The sequence below is a fragment of the Galleria mellonella genome, unplaced genomic scaffold, assembly GCF_026898425.1.
Source record: "Galleria mellonella isolate WM207_F2 unplaced genomic scaffold, CSIRO_AGI_GalMel_v1 utg36, whole genome shotgun sequence".
NCBI classification, from domain to species: Eukaryota; Metazoa; Arthropoda; class Insecta; order Lepidoptera; family Pyralidae; genus Galleria; species Galleria mellonella.
The window spans coordinates 4,693,004-4,718,891 of NW_026442086.1; the positions used below are offsets into that span (position 1 = coordinate 4,693,004).

Genomic DNA, 25,888 nt, shown 5'->3' on the forward strand with positions numbered 1-25,888 from the left:
ATTAAATTAAATTCAATTAATTTATTACACGAATATGGGTACGTATTCTACATGAAAGTATTATTTTATTTTAGTATAATATAAAATTTTTGACAATAATAATAATTATATATAGTATGCTTATTTGCCACCATTGTAGTATAGAAATGTATCAAAATTGTACCTAAAATTTAAATAAATATTTAAATATAATGTCACTACTTATCCATCCTTTATCACTGTGTTAGGTTGATTGAAAGAGATCTCTTTTAGAGATAAGTTTACCTTTGCTTACATTATTTGTATTTGTTAATATTACTGTATGTTTTATTGCAACAGAGGATATATAAGTATAATCCTAATATGTAATTATAAGTACGGAGTTTCATTATTAATTTGATGTATAAATAATTAGGGAAAATTTATTGATATATAAGTAGGTACATGAATATGTGTGCATGTCATTAAATAGTAGGTATAAAACTAAGTCGTTATCCACGCCTGTTTGTTTCTATGTGTGCTCCTTCTAAACTACGCAATGGATTTTAATACGAATTTCGCTGTCACTCAAATATTCGTTTACCAAAAGTTTGTATGAACAATACATCTCATTTATAGTCATCATAATTTAAAATGAAAAGTGAACCAGGTTGGTTAACTTTGGTTTTCACAAAACAATCACAGTAACACTTTAAATGAAATTAGTAACTACTAAAATTAATAAAATGAAATTAATATAATGAAATTAGTACTATTGAACCTCAGCAAACTATCTATTGGTGGAATCAGTTATACATTTGTTTACATTTTCATTAATTTTCATCGAATCTATTTGCCGTGCGGTGCTAGGGTAGGTCGTAAATATTACATAAACAGCAGACGTAGTAGTGTGTTTACTTACGTAGGTAGTCTTACCTGTTGAATGACTCATTTAGAACAATGATTAATCACTACGTTATTGTATATATATATATATATATATACTTTATCTGAGTTAGCTATAGGTACCTATTTTTGTTTTGATAATGATAATGGAATAATCTGCTTTTATCCTCAACTACCATTCTTCACTGGTGCCCCATCAGCATATATCGATAGCCCAGGCGGGGTTACTATTCCATTTTCACCAATAAAAAAAGAAGTAACACGTACCTTAGTATTATGTACTATTTGGAATGGGGGCTAAAGGTTACTATCAATCAGCATATCCCAGTCATGCGGATGAAATAGCGGGTAAAAGAAATACGAATATCTAATAGGGTAGCCAGTACAGATGGGTAATACCCGATATTTATATATTGAGTTCATCGGGAATTATAAAGTCGTGGGAAGTTTACTATGTACGCGTAATCAATTGGAAAAGTTACATATGTAATGATTGCTCTCTTCTATCTTCACCATACATGGTTTACTGCCTTGTTTCTAACTGCTTTCTAAATGTCATCGTCATTTCTGTATATATGTACGGCTGTGTTTATTTTTTTGCTAAGATCCATTATCGTGTAACGACCCCGTTGCCACTAACGTTGCAGGATAAATTACGACCGTTGAAATTAGATAAAATATAAAACAATTATGTTACATATTTACAAAATACAACCACAAAAAATACATTAATTAGACCCTTTTAATGAATATACAAAAAGTTTGAATGGAGAACGTCCTCGTTCTTTGAATTATGTGAAAAAGACTGTGAGATATTACTTATGAATATTTTTGAACATTTTGTTGGTTTTAAACAATAACATAATATGGTTAGTGGAAAAATTTCTTTATAAACACATTATGTAACTATAAAATTAGACCTAAAAAGTGTATGTTTATTGAAACCTGTACTATCTTATCTTGGCTTTCTTAGAAATTTGAAAAAATAACCTATGGATTAGACGATTTAGATAATAGAGATATTAATGCTTATTTTTATTGTTTTTTTTTCCTATTTTATTAAGTGTAATAGATTTTCATTTAGTTTTTTTTTTTTTTTATAATACTTTACCATAAACATTTTAATACCAAATTAGAGTTTCAACTTTGTAAATGTACAGTTATTTTTATCTCCATATTTTTCGCAAGCAGTGCGCATGTCGGGTTATTATCATTTACACCATGAAATTGGAATATCAGTAAGTCACAGTCTGGTTTCCATCTACCAAATTATAAGCGCAAAACCGTTAAATACTAGATGAAGTTGTCTTAAGCTTTCTTTGTTGTTTTTATATTGTTTCGAAATATAAGTACCTAGAAGTAAACCTTGATAATACATTACCTTCAATGCTTATATTATTTGTTTAAGTACATACCCGTATTCGCTGCATAACATGCAAATGATTTACATACATCGCAATGCAAATTTTGTACATAAATTACATTAATTAATAAACTAATGTTCTACACGTGTGCTCTGGTCCTAAGAGCCAAGGTAAGATATTTGCGAGAGGTCAAGTTATTTGCTAAATTGTCCCTGAAATAGTGGTTTGTTAGCAATCATATATGCACATTAAACAACCCTAAGGTTACAGTGTTAGTATATAGTGTTTTTTATTCCTTTTCATGGGTGAAAATAAATGGTAATACACCAGGAATTCAGCACGATGGTTTCCAGGACGAACCGCGTGGAGTTCGACCTGATAGGGTATATTCCTAGCATTTGTATAGGTATTCAACATTTGTTTTATAAATCCAAGATAAAATGCAAAATATATATGACGCGGTATTATTTGCAGATGATGTTTGATTTTTATAAATGGTTTACCTTTGAGGACAATGTAATTCATTACTATTTCAAAATTTCAAATTTTGAAATAGTTGACCTTGGTTCACGTTTCGTATCAAACAGTAAAATAAATACCTATTGGAGTAAATTTGATGAGTACATAAGCTCTGGAATATAAATTGTAAATAAAGTTCGGCATGTAAACGAATCGCTTCGCGGGACTTTACTTATTTATACTCACGCAAGCGGTTCATTTCGATTTATTTATTCATATCATTGATTCTCGAAACCCTTCTGACTGTTCCATAAACAGAACTCACTTGAGAAATCACTGTTTTATGGATTTTTTGAAGTATTGTTGCTAAGGGTTTGTTATACAAGAAAGACGAAATTGGTCATTATTTTAATTTTCAAAATTCTAACTTTAACACTAAAGTGAAATTAATTAATCATATCTATATTAATATAATAAAACTAAAGAGTTTGTTTGTTGGCTTAATTTGTTCTTTAACGCACTAATCTCTGGAAGTAACGGTTGAATTAAAAAAAAAGTCTGTATTTAATAGTTCATTTCTTGAAGAATCTTGAGTCACGGTGTTTATGATCGCACTCCTACCAAAGGACTCGATTTATTTTTATAAAGCAATTTTTGCGTATATTTGATAGATATGAGAATAAGTCGTAAAATATATTTCGTATTGCTAGGTGATTAGGGTGTCTCTATACAGAAAAAAATATTTATATAGCAAAATAACGTTTACCAGGTCAACTAGTATTTGTATAATCATAACATTAATAAGACATTTAAAAACATATCTAAACAGTCACACCCGGCCAGTGTGTACACTGCATGAGCGGCAGATGGGATGCGGGGGCAATCACCGGGCGCATCCTCTTCCGCCCAGACTCCCGAAAATGTAACGTCAATTACAAACATTATCGTATTCTAGACGTTAATTTTGTATTATTATTACTACTGCTATCTTGGCGTTACTGTCTTGTTTATTTATTTAATTAATTTATTGCAGAAAAAAAAACAAAAATATAAAATGACAATTAAAAAATTCTAAATTACAAAATGAGGATCAGTTAAAATTTTTCGAAAATATCGCAAAACATGCATACAAAACAAAAAATACAAGGGAATTATGAATCTCCTTTTTTAACGTCACTTAAAAACTTTTACGTGGCTTGTTTTTAAGTATACTCGCACATCCACACTCAGAAACTGTAAAATCTTTAATTTGCTGTATTTCTGTATCAATGATTCCCTCTATTTTAATATGTAAAATTAGTAATTATGATTAGGCTATACTGGGGCTGACATATCCTTATAGGATAAAATCTCCTAAATAAAAAAAAAAGTGGCTCATCTTGAATAAGTTCAACGGAATTGTTTGTTTCTCTGTCGTAAAGTAATATTGCATTTCTTGAGATTTTTATACAAAAGGATTGTCATACAACTTGTTTATAAACAAAACGCATTCTTTGTTATCAAGTCGAAATGTTATCGCCACATGATGGGGACAACAGATCTTATTTGCATACTTCATGCAATCCAAGCTGTTTGGTCATCGTTCTATATTTAAGAACGTGACTCATGAAGTGTTAATCTTGCGCGTGAATTGCGCTTTATCATCGCCATATCGTCGAATTAATTATTTAATTACCAAATCCAAGTCTTTCTTGATAAATAGGTAAAAGGTGAGTGTAACTTCAAAGATAGTACTGGCAGATTTTCTTTCATTTCACCGAAAATAACCATAAATACTGGAACAAAGGAAATTCTTTTAAATGATAGTCTACCTAAACTTTATATTCATCCTTTGATATTTTAAGATGCTGTGATTATAATCAGTCAAGATTTGCTTTGTATTTCACTTGTTGCTACACAATTGCCTAAACTTTATTATTAAAAGTTTTGTAAATACACATTATATTTTAACGTAATAACTTGGGCGCGCAGTCAGAATTGCGTTCGCGTGATAGTCGCTCACGATTAAGTACCCCGAATGGTCCCGAAACTAGTCGAGCTTTCTCAACTTAAATGACACGTAAGTATAACAATAAAATTGCCATAATACAAAAAATATCAATTTTAAAAATAAGGTCATCATAACTCCGTCAGTTGTAAACTGATTTGGATAATTCTTTTTTTGTTATCTGAAAGGATATAGATAGATAGATACTCTTTATTGTTTCCTCCAAAAGATTACATTAGTAAACTTATTATAAATATAAATAATTACAAGAAATATCTACAGATTACTACCAATTTTATAAAAAAATTAATTTTAGTAAGTTTTTAAATTAAAATAACTGATTTTGCCAAAAATAAAATTGGGTTTTTGGTGGAACACAAATTATGTGTAACGTACTGTTATTAGTGATTCGCAATGCGTTTCTCGTATGACCGCTATCGACAATGGGTCCACGCTATTTACCAGTTCCTTCACACTAGCATGATTGGCACCCCGCTGTGGTGCATGTAACAGCATATTATAGTAGGTACATACAACAATATACCGTAATTAGAGCATAACATGCACAAACGCGAGAATAAACCGATTATTAAACTTGTATCATTATAATTGTTTGCAGGTTGTCGAACTGAATTTTTTTAAGAACACAATAACTGAATAGTAAACAGTCAAAGTTAAACCATAAATCCAAAGGTTTTATAAATTTTTAAAACAAATGTATGGAAGAAGGAGAATAATTATTAGAACGGAAGTTACGTAACGGATGATACTTAGCCACAGTCAGGTTAATTTGCTTTCAATTGACATATATACAATGTCAAGTTCACAAACTTGACACTGCATACCTTAGTAGCTGCTTATTATCTTCTTAATATCCTTCTAATGTGTTTTTACAATGGACATTCCAAATTTTCTTTTTATTGATTATACAATAAAATATAAGTTGTTACATACAATACTTGTATGTAACAAGTAAATTAAATATTTATATATATATATATTTCTTTTCGTATTTACATATGGGTAAAGCACATATACGAATGTTATGTGTGTAGTACACATAACTTTCTTTGGTTATAAAAAATTTCTTAAATACTGGCTGAAATGGCCATGGTCCCGGTAGGACCATTTTTTTTCTTTTAGATATAAAAAGTATTAATAATTTGGATTGCACAGTACATATTTACAAAATTTTAATAAATTCGGTATAATGGAATACTTGGTTCTGGAGATTAGATGGGACAAGGGATTTTTATAAAGAAAAAATTGGAGTGCAAAAGAAACTTGTAAAATGTCTAGTATTTCTGCACATGAACAATAAAATCAAGGTAATTGTAATTATGATAATTCATTTGTCTTCTAGTACATACAATAAGTTTACTCAATGTTTTACAACGGGAACTACGCTATTTAAATGTTAAAATAACTGTTAAACTATTGTAATAGATTGACAAAGACATGAGAACTGTTCGGTAGCACCGGCCTCCACAATGTTCGGTTATGAAATCATTGTACATTGTGTTACATCTATTGTCACCTGTCCTCTGAGTCTTGCGATTACGTGCCGAGCGATCGCAAGTTATTTGCCCACTGCTTCGATTGTAAAAGTAGGAATACAATTGTGAAAACCGCATCCAATTTAGTGCAGTAGTTTTTGCGAGATCAAACATATGGATTTGTTCCGGTCCATAATGGACACAGACAAAATTTTTACAAATTATTCTTTTATTGTTTATTTATCTTATTAAGACCCTTCATATTTCTTAACTTTTTCCCACGTACAGACATATGCTAGTTACAATTTTATTATATTAACAAGACTAGCTGCCTGCCCTGGCTTCGCACGGATGTATTCATGAAAGAAATTAAACCAAATCTTTTCCTCACTTTTTTATATGGAGACTTTTTATTCAAATTTTTAATTTTTCCGTATGATTTGTTAAACATTTTCTTTTATAGAATTACAAACATAATAAAAAAGAACCAAATAGGTACTGAAATTTTGATTGGAAGTGATGCGTTAATATACTTACATTCGCTTATTGATTTTATTTATATAGATTTTTACTTAGCGTTTTCAACATTATGGATAGCCGACATACACACTGTCCAAAAACTGTATTGATGATCATGACACCTTTTGTTAATTATTAGGGTCATAGGACTTGTGAAGGATCATCTATTATTCATGATTTTGAACAACAATTACTAGTTGTTTCTTGACCAGTTCATGCGGCTTCATTTTTAACTATCGTTTCCATATCGTGCAAGAAAGGCCTGATTTTCTATACCCATATATAGAGCTTGCTATTTAAGGCAATCAAATTTCCAAACAAGATTCACTGATCTATGCTGTACATGCCCAAAATCCAAATAGCGTCATTATTCCACGATACAGGCACTTCTAGTGTGGAGGACTAGGTTACTAGTTTATATTTGTTCAGTTTATATGCATTTATATTGTAAAATGACTATTATTTTTAAAAGTAAATTTTCAATTTGTATAACTGTGAACTCATCGTTTGTGACATGTAATTATGCACAAATAAATCATTCAATTTAAAAACATTTCTTTGTCTATGGGTTTCTGATTCGTTACCTTAATCCTGCGTCATAAATAGTTCGTAGTTAGCAAATTTTAAGTAAGTACGCGTCTAATTACATCACAAGCGCTGTACGCAAAGTCGGTGATATCGTTTGATAATTTTTAATCAATTTATTACAAGAACTTATACTAAAAATCTTATTACTATCCAAGAATCGAATGGCCAGCCAAAGTGAATCACCATATCCAATACAATAACAAGCATGCAGCGATTCCTCAATTTCTCTTAAACAATCTCTCCCCCATGAATACTAGTATAGGTATTTGATGTGTGTAATAAAAACTCGTGACTCCCGCATCCGGCCGTCCGTTTGTTTATTCCGTAGTAATATACGAGATGCAATCTTGTGAAGTGCAGTTTCCTGATTTAGAACTCTACCCTCCCACTGCCACTAATACACGCCGCGCCCTCTCCCGCCGCGTGGGAGATATCTTCACGATTTATTGCAGCGAGGCTCGCTTTCGTTTATACTTATTCAATAATAATAATTTATGTTTATTTTATTGGTTTTATATTATTGTTTTCGTACAATGTTTGTTGTCGTTGTTCTGTCCAAATTTTGATATTCGAACAGAGTTTAGAATTTTAATTTATATGTGAATAAGAGGTATGCCCTGTATATGTTTTTTTTTAAAGAACAGTTTTTTTAAGTATAATAAGAAGCAAGAGTTATAAGGACAAGTCGTAAAGATATAATCCTTTGCCTAGTAGCAGTAGTAGAAAGCTAACAGCTTTATGTCTACCCAAAAGACCTTTTTTTTTTTTTTTTTTTTTTTTTTTAACGTGAGGAAATCTTCCAAAGACCTTCCCAACTGCCGGAGGGAAGGCAGGGGGGGTGTGTGGGATTTTTACCCACTAAAACCTCACGACGTACCTCGAGGCGCATATGTCGGGTCCCCGGGTTCCCGAGTTGAAGACGACCGGAGCCCTACCCAAAAGACCTAGCGCGGAGGTTTTTCTATTACTTTTTCGTCGTCACTCAGATTATTTTTTGATGTTATTCGAGAACATGGTTTTTTAGATTTTGTAATGAAATACTTACGATAAATTTTGATGTGCACATCTTTTAATATATAATATACATTAAAATAAGGTATATATGTCAATACAACCGCTTTTAATTTATCCACCTTTGCCATTGTGACTTTGCCATATACATATGTACATATCATGATTATAGCGTGGGAGATGTAATACTAATAAGTTTGCCTTCGGATTTTTTTCTTACTGCGTGTGCTTACTTTGTTAAAATTATATTTAAGTAGATATGTATACAGGCTTCAATAAAAATATTAATTTAGCGACACGTCATTTTATATTTTCCAATAGAAAAAAATAAAAATATTCAGGAGTCTCTCAACTATTAAATATATACATATTATATACTATTAAATATATAACTCGTATTAAATATACCTTCTTTGCCCGACTTTAAAATGAAGAGAGAAAGGTACTTCTCAAATCCACTTGCTTTTGTGTGCACATCACGCGATTCTGAATCGACTATCATGTAACTTTTTTGGATCAAAAGGGTTTTCTTTTGTGTTGTTTTCACACTTATTTTGTCAACATCAAAGTAGCTTTTTTTTGTAACAAAATTATATGAAGATCTTTTATATTATGTTCCTGTAAAAGTTTTGATGCATGGATAAACGGCCAGATTTCAAATTCAGATCGACAGCTATAGTAAAAATACACTTCCGTTTTAGCCATTTGTTTATGAAAAGACATGTAGTTGAAATAATATTGTTCTACTCCATTCTCCTTGAAATATATTATGTTCATTCCAATCTGGTCAAGACGGGAGGTTAAGTAGAGCTTAAATTTAAGCCGTTGAAGCCATATAAAGTAAACCTTGTTGCGAATGAAGTCATTTGTTTGTTTGTTGACTTGTTGATTTGTTTGTTTTTAGACCGAAATGTCTTTAGTACTTTGTCTGAAATCACCACAGTTGAAATAATAATAGGTAATTGTAATGTTTGCTGTAATATACTGTAGTCTTCAGACGGGGTTAAATATTTAGAGAAATGTCGCAACTGAACCAGACTAGAGGCTTTATACAAAATTAGTCTGCATGAGTCCGACCCACTTGTGTTTCTGCTGCCAAGTAGATTTTTTTTATGTAACTTAGAATGGCAAACAAGCTGACGGCTCACTTGATGGAAAGTGGTAACCATCGCCCATAGACATGAGCAGTACCATGGATATAACAGAGTATATAGTTTCGGCCAAGATATCTCCCCATACGTTGCCATTCCTGAGGACTCAGGTGCTATTCCTCTGTACTTTGTAAATTCACTGCCATATCCCACTCTTCAAACCGAAACACAGCTTGTATGGCCGTGTTTTGGTTTGTAAGATACGGATATTACAAAGCACGGAGACATTATACTTTAGCCATCGCAGGAATGACAACAGATTCCTAAGTACTAAGGTTGTCTATAAACGATAGTTTTCACTTTTCATCGGATAGGGATTTACCCTGTTTGCCACGTAATTATAATATGTCAAGTTAGTATATTAAGTCCTAAATTGTTGTCATTTTTCGACTTAAACGACGGTGTGTTTGTGAAAAAATGTTCAGTATCACTGGTACTGCCCATAAAATGCTAATGATTCTTGTTTTACTCTGTGCAATATTTTCCTAATTTGAAAACCACACATGTAAAATGCAATGTGGGTTTGTACTTATTAAGAGAGGCAATTCAAATCTTATATTAAACAATTTTTATGTAAGAAAGCCTATTACAGGATAGACGAATTCATAGATGACAACATATCAAGTAAATAATTAGTTTATTAGCATACAACGTTATAATTTTATTTTCTCATTGCTTTCTTGATTTAATTGATTAATTTTAGAAATATGAAAGCGTAGCGGTTTTTTGTATTAATTGCCGCATGCATTCTTATGTAAAATGTGAATACTATAACTATCAGATGGCAATTGTGAGTAGCTTTGACGTGGTCTAGTGTTTTGAGTAGTCATGCTCACTAAAATGTCCAGACTTGTGGCGGCGTGGTGGGCCGGGTCATTGGGCTCCCTAAAATATGGTCGAGCGTAGTGATGGCTGGCTCATCCGTCATACTCGTGAACGGGTGCTGCTTGTAGGGACTGGTCTGCTCTAATCACTATGACTGATTTCCTCTTATTAATTGTTTAACCAGTTGGTTATGTATTCAATTTTTTTTTTCTTTTTGAGTATTTAATTGAATTAGTGCTAATTGGTGGTTTGTATTCACACAATTAAACTTAAAAATGTAAAATAATAATAAAATTATTTAAAAGAGCATCACGCAAGTTTCTTGCTCGTTCTTCTTGTGATGAGACAGCTTTCCGAACGAGCGGTAAATTAAAAAAAATGTAATGACTTTTCAAAAGTGCTTCAATGTAAGTTTATTTGAATAAATGATTTCTATTCTATTCTATTCTATGAAAGTGTAATTTATTTTTATTTATTTTTTGTTGCAGGTAATCCGTCGTTTGACAGCAATGCTTTTTTATTAATGTTACTATGTAATGACTGCATGTACGTAACATTTGCAAAAACACAAAACAGGTACGTGACCCTGTGTTGCAAATTTTTAGGTTTTTCAATCATCTATAAAATACATCTCAAATGATGACAAAGCAGCTGTTCATGTACCATTCGTTCCACTTTAATCTGATAATGTAATTGTTCAATTAGAGAATTTGGAGAGCTAAAATCTAACATCTTGCATGCTCTATACTGGGATTTTTTAAAAAGGAAAGTTAAAAACGGAATTCCAACCAATTTCTAATGAATGAATTACTGATTTTCATTTCATTTTTATTGAACTTGCAACCGTTTCTTAAATATCATGCCATATACAGGTGGATGCCAATTTAACAATTAATCAAGGGTCATTTTCATTGTATACTGATTAAAATTTAAATCTTTAATACTATTTATAATAACTGTTTTTACACGGTGCATATTAACATATAAACTTAGTATTTTTTTTACAATTTGCTAATATTTAAATATTCACTGGTCAGTAAAATTGCTCAATATTCTGGCTGGAAATTGCCTTAAAAATATCTGTATCATTTTAAATTATTTATGTAAGTATATAGATTAATTAATAAAAAAAAAATTCGTAATTATCGTTTGATGTATGAATAATTTGTATGCAATTGAAAAAAAAAATCGCTGTTCAATTTACTACTGATTACTAGGTAAAGTATTTATGCTTCATAAAAAAATTATAATTCATTGTTACCTTACATAGAATTACGTTTTCAATGGATGGAAACGGAATGGTGCACCTGCCTATGTTAACGGTATATAGAAGCAGGGCACCAGTGGAGGATGAAATGATGAGGATGAAGTCAAGTCAGTTGACCCATCATGACTTATATGAGAGGAATTAACCATGAAGGTCGACTTGACAGCATAAATTGTTAGCAATGGGGATTAGAAATTTCATTATCAACAATCCTTCTCCCCTCTACATTGTAGGATTAGAGTAGAGCCCGACAGAATCCCCGCTAGATAGAATCCTCGGTGGCACCGGAGATTATTAAGTGCACACATTATTATTATTTTTATAACTTTTACCAGAGGGAGACTTTGTACAAAAGTCGATTGCTTGGGAACCTCTGTTCCATTCGTGTTTCAACCGTGAAGCAGTTGTGTTTGCATGGCTGTGTTTCGGTGTGAAGGGTGGGATATGGCGTGAATTTACTGGGTATAGAGGAATAACACCTGAGTGCTCAGAAATAGCAACGCATGGGGGTATTATGTGCGAAACAGTATACTCTGTTATGTCCATGGTACTGCTCATGTCTATAGGCGACGGTTACCACTTTCCATCAGGTGGGCCGTCAGCTTGTTTGCCATTCTAAGTTGTATAAAAAAAAAAAAAACTTCAGTTAATTATATACTTAAATGTTACCTATTGTAATCTGTTTCATATAGTTTGAGTACCCACCCACTGGGGTGACATGTCGTTCAATAGATCGTCGCGATATCATATCTACATTTAGATAGTTGCCACTGTTGTTGCCAATAAAAAGTTAAATGAACTAAAAAGTGAATTAAAAATTAGGCGTTTTGAACTATTTGTAATGATTGTTTTGAATTGTTCAATGTAAACATCACTCTTCCCGTACATACTTACATACAATCATACATATCTGTCACGCTTGTCTCCCATTAGGGTAGGCAGAAACAATGGAACGCCAAATGCTTCGATTCAAACAAACCTCTTTCGCTTCTTCCACATTCATCAATCTTTTCATACACGCTCGCCGGTTACGGGTACATACTTATATATGAAAAACGTTCGAACTTGAGACTATCTTTCAAATATATATTATTATAAGTAAACTTTATTAGTTCGTCACATGCACCGTGTAGGAACAATCAAATTATTTTGCATGCCATTAATAAATTTCTTTATTTTTCGACTAACAGTACTAAAAGGGTGGGCGCGGCGCCACTGTTCTCGTTTCAGCGCTACCACACTGCACTTAACTAATGCATGCCGATTCAGCAACAGCCATTCACTAACAGCAAGCTATGAATCCCACAGATAAACGCTTCTACCAGCTGGTGAGTACTTATTGTTCTTAAGCATGTATTTTTTAACAATACTGCCTAAAATATACTGTTTCGTACATATGAAAGTATTGTTTTCAAAATTTTTATAGGGTGGGCATTGGATGGAAATTGCTGTAAATATAGTAATATAAGTACATTAAATTATAAGTACTACATACTACTACTACATATAAACTACATTCAATTATGTTTAAAAGTCGCTTATATCAGCCTGTCGATAGACTTATAATTATTATACTTATTGGAAGATGAAATTTATTTGAAGACATAAATGGATGAAGATGATATGTTGTAATTTGGATTTACGCCATTCCATGCATGTATGCAGGTGTTATATGCATACTAACTGTTATACGCTGTAGTAATCGAGTACAAGTATAATAGTATACATAAAGTACTTCCTAACGAATGAAGGTCCATTCATTCATAGAATGGGGGAAATTCGAAAAAGCAACAAATCGTCTTCATCCATTCATGTCTTCAATTATCTTATATATTTATTACACCAATCTATATAGTCAATTTATAATAATCAAATCACCGTAATGTAAGTATTAGATTACGAACAACAACTCAAATAAGAGTCCAAATTTATAAGTTAATAAATTTAAATAAAATAGATTATCTGACTTCCCTTCACTTTATAATTTATGAGCACGTAACAAAAGTTCATTAATTCATCTCTAACATTTTCTTTTTCAACTACTTAAAATCGACCTACTCTTTGTGTATATCTTCGTTCTGAATCGACTTTCATAGATAGATCTTTAGTCTTTTGTGTGAACGCAAATATGTTACGGTACAACTGAGGTAATTATACTTTATATTCAATGTACGGTACAAGATCCATACACTGCATGCAACAATAACTTTACAAGTAACGTTAGCGCATACATCAGCACTTTAATGTCCAAGTGTTAATACATAATACGGTAATAATAATGTAATATCTATAATAGTGTACATAGCCACTAAGTGTAAAAAAAACATCTGGCAAAAATGCTAATGAGTCGAGCCGTATCCGACCCAGTAACTATAAAAACACGATTCTTTGTATTCGACAATAATATAGGAATAATTTTGTATTTTGTTATGCAAAAAAGCCTTTAATCATGATAAAACTGACATAAGACTAACACAGGGATAAATCCTATCGTTCACAAAAAAGAATTGTCATAATCTGTTCAGAATTGGCGACAGAATCGCGTAACATTGTCATAAATATAATTCAAAACTTACTTTCTTTGTAAGTAGATTAATAATAAGGCTATGTTATATTTTTCTTCTTTTATCGCACATGGCATTATATATATATAGCAGCGTTGCCAGATTATGTATTTTTTCTAAATTTTAGGTAAAATGTTTCGTCTTAGAAATTTGAGTAATGTTTTTGATAGTTTTAGTATTTTTAAACTATATAAGTAATATAATATGTTAATTTACGTAACCCGTTCCTTAAAACTAGTGTTAGTAGTCATAAATAGGGTCTTGTACTTTGTCCTTGACCTGTGTCAATAAATGACCTAGTAAGGATGACAGTAAACATATCGGAAATTGTAACAATTTAACATGTTCCTATCCTTAATATAACACTATATATGTAACTCAAATATCGAAATCTATTAGTATGTTTTGTTTTTAAGAATGAGTTACGTTAAATAACATACAATATGTTATTTAACGTAAATATAAATCCATAGAATATAATAAACAAGGTATCAACCTGTGAAGAAGTCGACATAAAATTTAGTAACAAAGAAGGGATGTGATTTCAAGTTTTTTATTGAGTAAAAGTAAAAAAAAAAAATCATATCAATTTGGAGAAAATATGTTTGAAATTTGGGTTGAAATCAAAGATAGAGTCTGGCAATTCTGTTCCAACGTGATCACTAAGTTTGTATTGAACACAATATCCTCGTCAACGTCGAATATAACCCGTTCTGCACGTTATTGCTAAAGTTTTCCTCTCTCATCCCTTTTCTTCTAGTAACGGTTGGTGAATAATTCATGATTTGGTTGTGCTTATGACCTCATTGATGCTCCCAAGTACGTGACGATAGACACCAGGCAGATACTTTAGTTTTATTTACTTTTCGTTTTATTATACATATATTCATGTAGAATATAAATTAACATGTTATAATCTGATGTAAAAATATACTATTCCATTATAATGAGCGGCATATCACATTATTAGCACATTATTGTTAGATTTGTCTGTCTGCTTCTGTAAACATTATATGATCACCTTAGAGCCTCACGATAAAATTTTGAGGAAAACTATTATTGTTATTATCAAATTAAAAATTTATCGTTCGATAAACTAAAATTGCCAACTATTAGCCATGTAGATGGCAATATTTTTTTTAAGTCGTGAATTCGGATTTTTTATATAAGCAAAAGACTTAAAACCATTTTTGCATAGCACAACACTAGCCTAATAAATAATCTGTATGTAAAATACAATTTATTGATTAAACGTTTCGCAAATATGTTGACCGAGCGTGTAAAAGTTGTTACAATTTTATGAGTACGAATCTAATAATCTAAACAGGAAACTAATATACTTGGTATGTTTACAAATGTTTAGATGTGTCATCCTACTCGACTTACATCGTACATGCTTAAATTTCTGAGAACACCTCAGTACATATTACTGATATTTGAATTCATACTCGTGTATCAAATTAAAGTTTGCTACAAAGAAAAATACATTAGATATAGATGATATGATATGATGAAATATATAATAGTTGACTGGTATCCGGTGTTAAGTCCGCTAAATGTACATATAATTTTACACTGTACATTAAAGTTTAAATGAATAAATTTATATATGATTTGTTCCAACTGTACTTAAGTGATTTACAATTTTAGGGAGAGTTAAATGTATAAGTAATGTTAGAATTTATCTTTGATTTCTCGTAAGTCCATCTTACTTGCCATATGCTCCCCCCAACCTACAAATAACAGGTAGCCCGTCACCCGTATCAAATAGCAAGTGCGGAATGCCCAAATAAATAAATGTACCTCTAACTTTAAAAAAGAATTATAAATGATGTGATCATAGAAAACGTATTTAGATATCTATGATACTAGTTACACCCGCTACTTCATCCGCGTAACAAGGAAAGGCAATTTGCTATGTTCTTATACCAAATATATGCTTATGCCAAATACCAAGTATATGCTTAATTTCGTCAGAGTATAATAACAAAATAGAACTTTTAAAACTTATGTATAATAAATACCTATATACTTATATATATATTTGTTTATGTATGTCAACAGACGCTAGCCATCCAAAAGGCTATCAACGCCAACGAAATTCCCGTAAAGGAAAAGCATGTCAGAAGCACAATTATTGGCACATTCCAAGAGCAGAGCGCCGCCACATATTGGGTATGATTGTTTGATCATTGTTATTTTTATTCTACTTATTTTTTCTAAACATCAATCAGTTTTCTTTATACTAGCAAGTAGTCTGACAGCTATCAACCAACCGTTTGCTTTTTATTAATGGTTTTTACGGCCCTAGGCATATCTCATGTGTATATAACACAGTTACTGCTATATAACGGGCTAAGTAAATTCTGCCCAAAAACTGACTCAAAAATATACTACAATATTAATTACAAATAGGTAAAGAACAGAAGAAAGATCCATCTATTATTTTTATTGTATGGGTATGCCACTTCCAAAAATGAAGATACTGCGTTGAATAATGGCAAATCGAACATGATATACTCAAGTAGCTTTAATTATTTCTACATTATTTAACTTCTATATATTTTTGGTAGCTAAATCTCAAAACTTGCAAGATTTAGCGAAAAATTGGCAATTTTGCTATATATATTTATTCTTCATTTCTTTCAGATGGTGGCGCTTCGTTTGCCTCTTCAGGACAATCGAATTGTGGCATGGAAATTTTGTCACGTGACACACAAATTACTGCGCGAGGGGCACCCCGCCTGTCTGGATGATTCGCAGCGTCACATCGGCATGATAGAAAACTTAGGCAAACTGTGGGTGAGTGACACGAGACCATAAACTTTACTAGATTATTAAAAAGTTGAAAAAAATTGACAAATAGATTTCATAGGATTCGAATCCATAACGCCTTTCCGCTATCGCGTATTAAGTGTAGTGCCTTTGTTAAGATTAATAACGTTTAAAAGAAACGCTTGATAATTTACCTACTGACAGTGTATTTTCTATCTGGGCATACCAGCCCGGATAGCAGAGAGATAATGATTATCATTAATAAATAGTTTATATTAATAATGATTTCGATTCCACAGTATAACTGATTTATAGTGGGGTATTAATTAGAAATATTGTTTAAAATATGAAAATCGTATTTCAGTAATTATTAAGTGATTAAATTTGTTTTAAACGGCCAAGATTCGAACTCGCGCCTTCTACGCCATGCCCAGCCAGTGCTCTTACCAGTTGAGTTATCGCTTCTCAGGACGCCCATATTTATACTAACAATCACACATGATTCCTGCGTGGAGTTGTATTAATTTACTCTTATAGAAATATTTGGACCACTGTTAGGTGCACCTGCGCGAGGGATACGGCAAGCTGGTGCACCTGTACTGCAGTTTGCTGGTATGCAAGCTCAAGTTCCACGCGCGCAACCCTCGCTTTCCGGGCCACATGCAGCTCACCGCCGACGAGCTGGACGCCATCGCTGAGAACGACGTCAACAACTAGTGAGAATCTTTTATCCTAACAAATTTTGTTAGAACACTAATTGTTTCATACGCCATTGCCTGCATGCATCAGTATATAAAGTATCCTATGTATTAAGTAGGTATACAGTCTATTATAGTAGCAAATTTCGTTAAAATTCGTCCAGCCGTTCAGGCGTAATTGAGTAAACAAACGACCAAATCTCTTTACAAAATTTCACATTTAATAATAACAACAAAAGTGCTGTACAATCACTCCATCCGCCTGGTGCTCAAGCAAAGATACAAGGCACAACCCAGAACACCCAGACTCGAGCCAATTCAGAAAAGTTCTTTACCCCAATTGACCCAACTGAGATTCGAACTCGAAACCTTATGTATGCAAAGCAACGTGCCCACCACTATATTACAGAGGTCGTCAGATATTATCTAATGATATCATTTCATATTATTAGTAGGATTTACTACACTATTTTTTTTACATAATCACACCAATCGTCTGGTCCTAGCTAGAATATTAGAAACCAGCTAACGAACATCTTGGAGCACAACCCAGAACACCTAGAGCCATATCAACTTAGATATGTTCGTTACCTAAACTGGCCCGACCGAGAATCGAACACGAGACCACATTACGCACTACAATTTGCCTACCGCTAAGCCATGGAAGTCTTCACATCCTGTATATTATATATCCAATATAATATATACCTTACCTATATTATAACTATTTAATAGATTTAAAAAAGAAGAGAGTATAAACTTGATAGTTTTTTTTTTGCTAAGTTCATTACTATAATGTTATGGAGGGACCAAAAAGTATTTATTTATATGTATCTTTAGCGCTCATTGCGAACCTTTTTTTCATTTCATACGTAATTGGTTTCAATTAACTGGAAAATGAAATTAAATAATTTTCGTATGCTTTTTTCTTCTTAGGAATTGAACTTGCTAAATGGCTATTCTTGTTTACAGTTTCCAAATATGTGTTGAGTTGTTCGACTACATGGATGAAATACTTTCACTTCAGGCTGCCGGTTAGTAATCATCCTTGTAAAGGAGAAGGTTTTATTTTATTAATTCATTAATGTCGTTTATTACTAACTACCATAGCCGACCTAAATATCTGACTAAAAAGGTTGTTTTTTTTTGGATAACAGACTTTTAATTAACATATTCGTTATTAGACCAGTAGTAGTTCATATATACATATATATATGAACTACTACATATACTATATATCGGTATATGTTTTGGGACTAAAATATCTAGATATTGCTATATATTACACACCCCTAAAAGAGGTAATCATCGTCTATATCATTTACCAGAGGGAGACTTTGTACAAAAGTCGATTGCTTGGATACCTCTGTCCCATTTGTGTTTCAACCATAACCATGCAAACACAGTTGTGTTTGTATGGCTGTGTTTCGGTTTGAAGGGTCGGATATGGCGTGAGTTTACTGGGTACAGAGGAATAACACCTGAGTCCTCAGCAATGGCAACGCATGAGGGTATCATGGGCGAAACAGTATACTCTGTTATGTCCATGGTACTGCTCACGTCTATAGGCGACGTTTACCACTTTACATTAGATGGGCCGTCAGCTTGTTTGCCATTCTAAATTGTATAAAAAAAAAGTCAATATAGGATTATATTTTACAGTGCATCTGCTGTTTAAATATACGATTTTATAGATAACAAAACTTGTTTTAGTGTTCGACAGTCTGGGCAACGCACGCGCCAACTCGATGACAGCGAGCGGTCAGTGTAGGCTCGCGGCTCTCATCCCGTGCGCCCAGGACTCCTCACACATATACGATTGTAACGTTCGCCTCCTGTTTAGACTGCATGCTGCTCTGCCAGAAGACACTCTTGTTGGCCATAGAGCTAGGTGAGTTTTATGCATATTGGTTACTGGGTGTATATTTTTTTTTAATTATTGACCAAAGTCAAGAGGTAATGTCTTAGATTAGGGATAAAAAGTATCCTATGAATGAATGATTGATTTAGTATTGTTGTAGTATACAACATAGACAATTAAGAATAAAATTACAGAATAAAAAAAATACATTTCTATAAGTTCAGTAAAATGAGAATTTAGGACACGTTTCAACATTGTAGTTTTTAAGTGTGATTAAATATAAAAATATCCAAATATTTCATCATAAATATATTTATTTTATAATATTACATCTATAATAGTAACAGGATTAAATATAAAATATATAATTTCAGATTTCGACAGCAGTTCAAGAAGCTGAGCTCCTTCTACAAGCACGCGAGCAATCTTCAATATTATAGGAATTTACTCACGTTACCTGTGCTGCCGTCCGAACCACCTAACTTCTTGTTGCAAGTTAGAATTGCATTATTTTTATTATACTACGTTATATAGATATCAGTATAACAATAATGTTAATAAAGTATTATTGATTTGTACATATGCAAAGAATATAGAATGAAAAGATGTTGAAACAACTTTTTTTTTTTATACAACTTAGAATGGCAAACAAGCTGATGGAAAGTGGTAACCGTCGCCTATAGACATGAGCAGTACTATGGACATAACAGAGTATACTGTTTCGCCCATGATACCCCCCATTCGTTACCATTCCTGAGGACTCAGATGTTATTCCTCTGTACCCTGTAAATTCACGTCATATCCCACCCTTCAAACCGAAACACAGCCATGCAAACACAACTGCTTCACGGTAGAAACACGAATGGGACAGAGGTACCCAAGCAATCGAATTTTTTTGTACAAAGTCTCCCTCTGGTATACTAATATGAGAATGGATGAATCCAAGTATCACGGAGATCTAGACTAATTTGTCATGATCTAATAGTTTGCGTACTGTACTGCAAGTATAATATATTCTGTCAAATAAAAAAAGAATTTGCCAAATCGGTCAATAAGTGACGAAGTTATGAGGTAATAAACGTAACAAAAATACTACCGAATTGAAAACTTCGTCGTTTTTTTTAAGTCGCTTGAAAATACTTTATTTTTCTGTTTCAGAGCGATTTCGGTACATATGTGGCGCCGGTGGTGACCATCCCAGAACTACCTCCGGATGAAGTGGATGCGGTCGGCTCGCTCATCGATACTTCCGATACCGTCAGTCAGGTATACTGCATTTTATTTTTCTCATTAATATTTATGTCAAAAACTATAGAAAATGTATTTATTTTATCATTACATAATTAAAGGCCATATGTCCTGAAATTATTCTTTATGTGTTTAAAATAACTACTTAGACTTATGTAATTACTCAATTTATATTTGACAAATGTCAGCCACTAAGAATTACTAATACGTACTGATATAAAAATTTGGATGCCTTTATATAAGGTGAAAAGTGTACGTTATATTAAAGATAATTTATACAGACCTTATTTCAATTATTATTACCCAAGAAATTCCACGCGGATTTATACCATAACTAAAAGGACAACCGGTAACTAATTGTAGGGGTCATGTCGCGAAATATTGTATGATAATTCAGGCTACATTGTTTTGTTTTGTCCAACCCTGTCTATTAGATAATTACCAGAAAAGAGTTTTACCCCCTTATTCATAAAAACTCAAACTTACTACAAACCTATTTTATATATTACAATGTTTTATCACTTTCTCTCAAGTTGGGAAGTCATAACAAAAGAAAGAGATAAAACAGTTTAAAAGCTAAAATAGGTGTATGAGAAGCTTATTTTTTTTAATAAGGGCGTTCGACTGCTAGCTGCTAGCTATGGTGTTATTGTGTGTACCACAGGCAACAACACCTGATCAATTGGACGCGTTTGACACCCGCACTACTCCGTCCCCGCAGCCCGATCCGGTCGTCGAACGCGACAAACTTATCGAACATCTCCAGAATGAACTCAAGAGGCTCAGGTTGGTGGTTTAACAGTTTAACGCATTGACGAATGAATGACTGTAAAAGAAGTTAGTGTGTCAACAATATACTCTGTCAAGTCAACCTCCACACAGTTTCCCCTGGAAACCATTTCGTTAATTTTTTTTATATTACTATGGTGGCAAACAAGCATACGGTCCATCTGATGGTAAAAGAAGTTACCGTAGCCTGTTAACTTGTATGAATTCTTGTAGAATTCGTCACAATGTTGGCTAACTGACTTGCTTTCATTCTCACCTACGAGTATCATCCCTCATTGGTGCCCCTTCAGTGTATACCCATAGCGCAGAAGGGGCTACAATTTCATTATCACGAATTGAAAAAATGGAGTCGTTTATTATGTATTCCATTTGTGAACTATTTGTAATCGTAAGAAGCATTTGTATATAATAAGTATGTCTGATTGTATAGGTCTAATAATGATAATAAACTTGAGTATGATAAATAGTTATTAAAATATTAATTTAATAAATAGGTTAGAGAGAACGCAACTAGTACAAGACAGGAACACGATGTTGAGTTCAATGCGAGAACACTGCACTAGGTTAGAATCACAACTTCACACAACTAAGGTAATATAACCAAATTTAAACTCTATTTTTGCTGTAATAAAGCTTTGTTTTCTTTTAATCTGTATGGAAATGACTTAATTATTTGTGCAGACTGAACTAGAAGAAGAAAAGCAGAAAGCGGAAATATTATCGACTCAAACCCCAGAAATAAAACGTGAGTAACCACAGTAATAAATGAAAATGTTTCTCTTTTGTACATTTTTCAAGTTTTGTAAGTATAAATTAAATTCTATTTGTTTTACAGAGAAACTTGTAGAGACCGAAGAGAAAGCTAAAGTTACAGATGAAAAGTTCCAAAAATTAAAAGGTGCATACACGCAACTACGAGAGGAACACATAACATTAATCAGACAGGTATTTTGATTTTTTTTTTAAATATTTATAGAAACTTTTTTTTCTTAAAGTTTAGTTTTTTTTATGCAACATAGAATGGCAAACAAGCTGACGGCCCACCGGATGGAAAGTGGTAACCATCGCCTATGGACATGAGCAGTACCATGGACATAATAGATTATACTGTTTCGCCCATGATATCCCCCCCCCCCCCATGTGTTTGCATTCCTGAGGTAAATTATTTTAGTTATGATAAATGGTAGAAATCTTGATACAAGAGTCGTTTGCATTGCTAACTCTATTCCAATCGGGTTCTTCCGTGAAGCAGCAGTGCTTGTATAGCGGTGTTTCGTTTGAACGGTGGGGTATGACTATGAAATTATAAGGTACAGACTTATAAAATTATAGTCCTTAGGAATTAATGAGAGGAAAATTAGTACACGGGTTGGTTATTTTATATACTAATGCATTCGAGCAAAGCTGAAAAGTAGCTAGTAATTTTTTTTAAAAAGTAGCTTATGGCTGTATTTTTTGTCTTCAGAAAGCAGAAGTAGATAAATTAGCAGCAAGTTTACGAGCAGCAGCCGCGCAACACGAGAGTGCCAAACAGGCATTACAGCAACAGCTTAATGATAGAATAAAGTAAGTAATATTTGATATTACGGATCATGTATATCTGATAAGTTAATATTTATTAAATATTATTCAATTACTGTATGTCTTGAATTAATCTTACATAAACTATAGTAATAAGTCGAATAAGTATTATCCTATGAGAACCGAGCGCCAAAGGCCTCTATCCTTATACACATCTCTTGCTTATCCCTTTTGTATTTCAGCCTAATCTAATTATATTTTGTAAGAGAAACCTGCTGAGAAAATTTTATTCTTATCCTTGTGATTCATAGGGATGTAGAGTTACTACAACAAAGTTCTTCCTCAAGTGAAGAAATTGATGCTTACAAAACAGAAATTGCCGATCTTCGTGCTCAAATTGAACTGTCGAGGCAAAAGGAAGTTGAATTAGAAACGTTACGAGCTTCCATGGAGGCCTTAGAAATTGAACATAAGACTGCTACTGCAGAACAATTAGAAAAAATTACCACAACTGCTAATGATTTGAGAGAAACAAAAGAAATATTAGAAGTAATCAAGCGCGAGAAAGATGAGAGAGAAACTGAGTTGAATAAAGTGAAAGAAGAGTTAGCAGGATTTAGAGAAAAAAGTGGAGACGAGTATAAAAAGGTTGTGGAAGAAAAAGAAGCGGCATTAAAACAAGTAGCAGAGTTAACACAGCAACATCTACAAGAAAAGGAGGTTAGTAAATATTCAGTAGATTTGCATGATGTAAATATTCGTATATGTAGATTAACAAAGCTATTTGTATAGCATGTTATAGTTAGTTGAATTTGGTTATTAAAGTATTTGATGTACTTGGTAGGTCAATGTACTAACTCAAGTAATCTTAGCCATGGTTTTTCATTTCCCATAATAAGTTTATTTAGATAATTCATGATCATTTAGTTTTTAATCCATTAGGAACAGATACTTTGCATGAACAAATTGCATGAAGAGATAGAATCGTTGCAACAGAAGTGTATAGAATCTGAAGCAAATTTCGGTGTAAAAGTCAAACAATTGAATGAAGAACTTAACAGTAATAAAAAAAGTTTTGAAGATATTTTAAATGAAAGAGATATCGAAATTAAAGAATCCCTAGAGCGACTTGTACAAATGGAAACTCAACTAAACAACATAAAATCACAATATGATGATAGAATTAAGGAAGAAACTATGAAAGTAGATAATCTTCAAGAGCAAATAGCACAGCTAGTACAAAATCGCGATACCAATACTGCATTACTGGAAGATATAAAAACAGAAAAAAATAGTCTACAAGTGAAATTAGAAAAAGCTACAAATGAGCTATATATATTACAGGAATCGATTAATGAAAAAACTACATTAATTCAAAACTTAGAAATGGAATTAGCAGAGACTGAAACTAATAATCAAACTGCTTATGAAGAATTAGAAAAAAGAAAAGACGAAGAAATTTCTATGTTTAAAGAACAATATAAATCAGAAATACAAAATAAACTTGATGAAATTTCCGAGTTAAGAAAATTGCTTCAAGAAAATACAGAATTAGGAAACAAACAGAAAACAAACAGTGAGTATTTAGTGAATACAATATCAGAACTGGAAACCAAAATTTCAGACCAGAATAATGAAATTGAACAACTTTCTTTAAAATTGAAAGATGCTAATGCTACACTGGATAAGAAAAATAGTGATTTTAATGTAAAAGAAAAGGAATATAATTATGAAATCACAATGTTAAAAGATAAACTCCAGAACGTAGTCGACAGCAAAGATGAATTGATTAACAGTTTGAAAACAATGATATCAAGTAAAGATGAGCAAGTAATATCTCTTAATGTAGAGGTAAAAAAGCTAACAGATGATATCTTAAAACTTAATGAAGAACTACAAGAAGCCCAAGCTGAACTGGAAATAGGAAAAAATGAATTACTAACTTTAGAAGAAGAACATCAAAATATTACAGAGCGAAATGACAATAATTTAGTATTGAAAAATAAAGAATTAAGATCGTTGCATGATGAAATATCAAAATTAATTCAAGAAAAGTCACAATTAATTACTGAAAAACAAAAATTGATTGATGATTTCACTTTAGAAAAACAGGTTAGTTGCATTTATGTTGTGGCGTTTTATTCTATATATTAATATACTAATAATGATTATTTAATAAAATATCTTTGGTAGGTTTACACTAATAATATAATGGAATTAGAAGACACTCATAAAAAATTACAAATAGATTGTAATAACATCAGAGCTGAAAAAGATGTGGTATCAAATGAACTGAATGCTGAAATAAACAGATTAAAAATAGAAAATGAGCAATTGATAATAAATAGAGATAAAGAAATTGAGTCATTAACAGAAAAAAAGGAGAAACAAGAGGCTATATTAAAAATAGAAATAACTGAAAAAGATCAAACTATTGCGGAAATAAATGATACTTTAAAGACATTAAAGGCTGAACTACAAACTTTGCATGAGTTAAAAACAAAAGAGAAAGAGGATATGGAAAGTATTATATCTGAAAAAGACAGAGAGAAACAGGTTAGGCTTCACGAATGTTGTGTGTTTCAGAAACTGTTACGTGTCTTATGGTGTTGGATTTCTTCTATAAAAAAATTCATATTGTCAAATTCCATTTATTATTTTATTTACGGTGTTGGGAATATGTTTTGTTCTTCTTTTCTTGTATATTTTTTATTAATATCCAACTTTAAAAGTTGATATATTTTATTGTACAAAGGAATTTAATATAACAATTCTGTTTTAAAATTACTATGTTTGTAATTGTTCTTTTTTATATTTTACGAGAATTTAAGTGTTGTATAATTCGCTCCGTCTTTATACGTTTTAAGTTCTCTTCATTTTAGTTCAGTTAAAATTATTAAG

General features: G+C 32.1%; 1 protein-coding gene across 10 annotated transcripts in view; it reads left to right on the forward strand.

Moving 5' to 3' along the window:
- LOC113520833 (huntingtin-interacting protein 1) overlaps positions 1 to 25,888 on the forward strand; it is a 51,045-nt gene that overhangs the window by 14,040 nt on the left and 11,117 nt on the right. For 2 of the 10 annotated variants that reach the window (XM_031910406.2, XM_031910407.2), the window contains exons 2-17: positions 12,722 to 12,859; positions 16,160 to 16,270; positions 16,745 to 16,897; positions 17,429 to 17,586; positions 18,541 to 18,602; positions 19,282 to 19,459; positions 19,804 to 19,924; positions 20,588 to 20,695; positions 21,342 to 21,463; positions 21,961 to 22,057; positions 22,148 to 22,211; positions 22,302 to 22,411; positions 22,932 to 23,032; positions 23,299 to 23,707; positions 23,930 to 25,099; positions 25,181 to 25,543. In XM_031910406.2, the coding sequence (XP_031766266.2) occupies positions 12,827 to 12,859; positions 16,160 to 16,270; positions 16,745 to 16,897; positions 17,429 to 17,586; positions 18,541 to 18,602; positions 19,282 to 19,459; positions 19,804 to 19,924; positions 20,588 to 20,695; positions 21,342 to 21,463; positions 21,961 to 22,057; positions 22,148 to 22,211; positions 22,302 to 22,411; positions 22,932 to 23,032; positions 23,299 to 23,707; positions 23,930 to 25,099; positions 25,181 to 25,543 (3,360 nt within the window). In that variant the 5' untranslated portion in view covers positions 12,722 to 12,826. Of the gene's footprint in view, positions 1 to 10,752; positions 10,841 to 12,721; positions 12,860 to 16,159; positions 16,271 to 16,744; positions 16,898 to 17,428; positions 17,587 to 18,540; positions 18,603 to 19,281; positions 19,460 to 19,803; positions 19,925 to 20,587; positions 20,696 to 21,341; positions 21,464 to 21,960; positions 22,058 to 22,147; positions 22,212 to 22,301; positions 22,412 to 22,931; positions 23,033 to 23,298; positions 23,708 to 23,929; positions 25,100 to 25,180; positions 25,544 to 25,888 lie in introns of all 10 variants that reach the window. The other 8 variants (XM_031910408.2, XM_031910409.2, XM_031910410.2 and 5 more) reach the window with 5 other exon arrangements.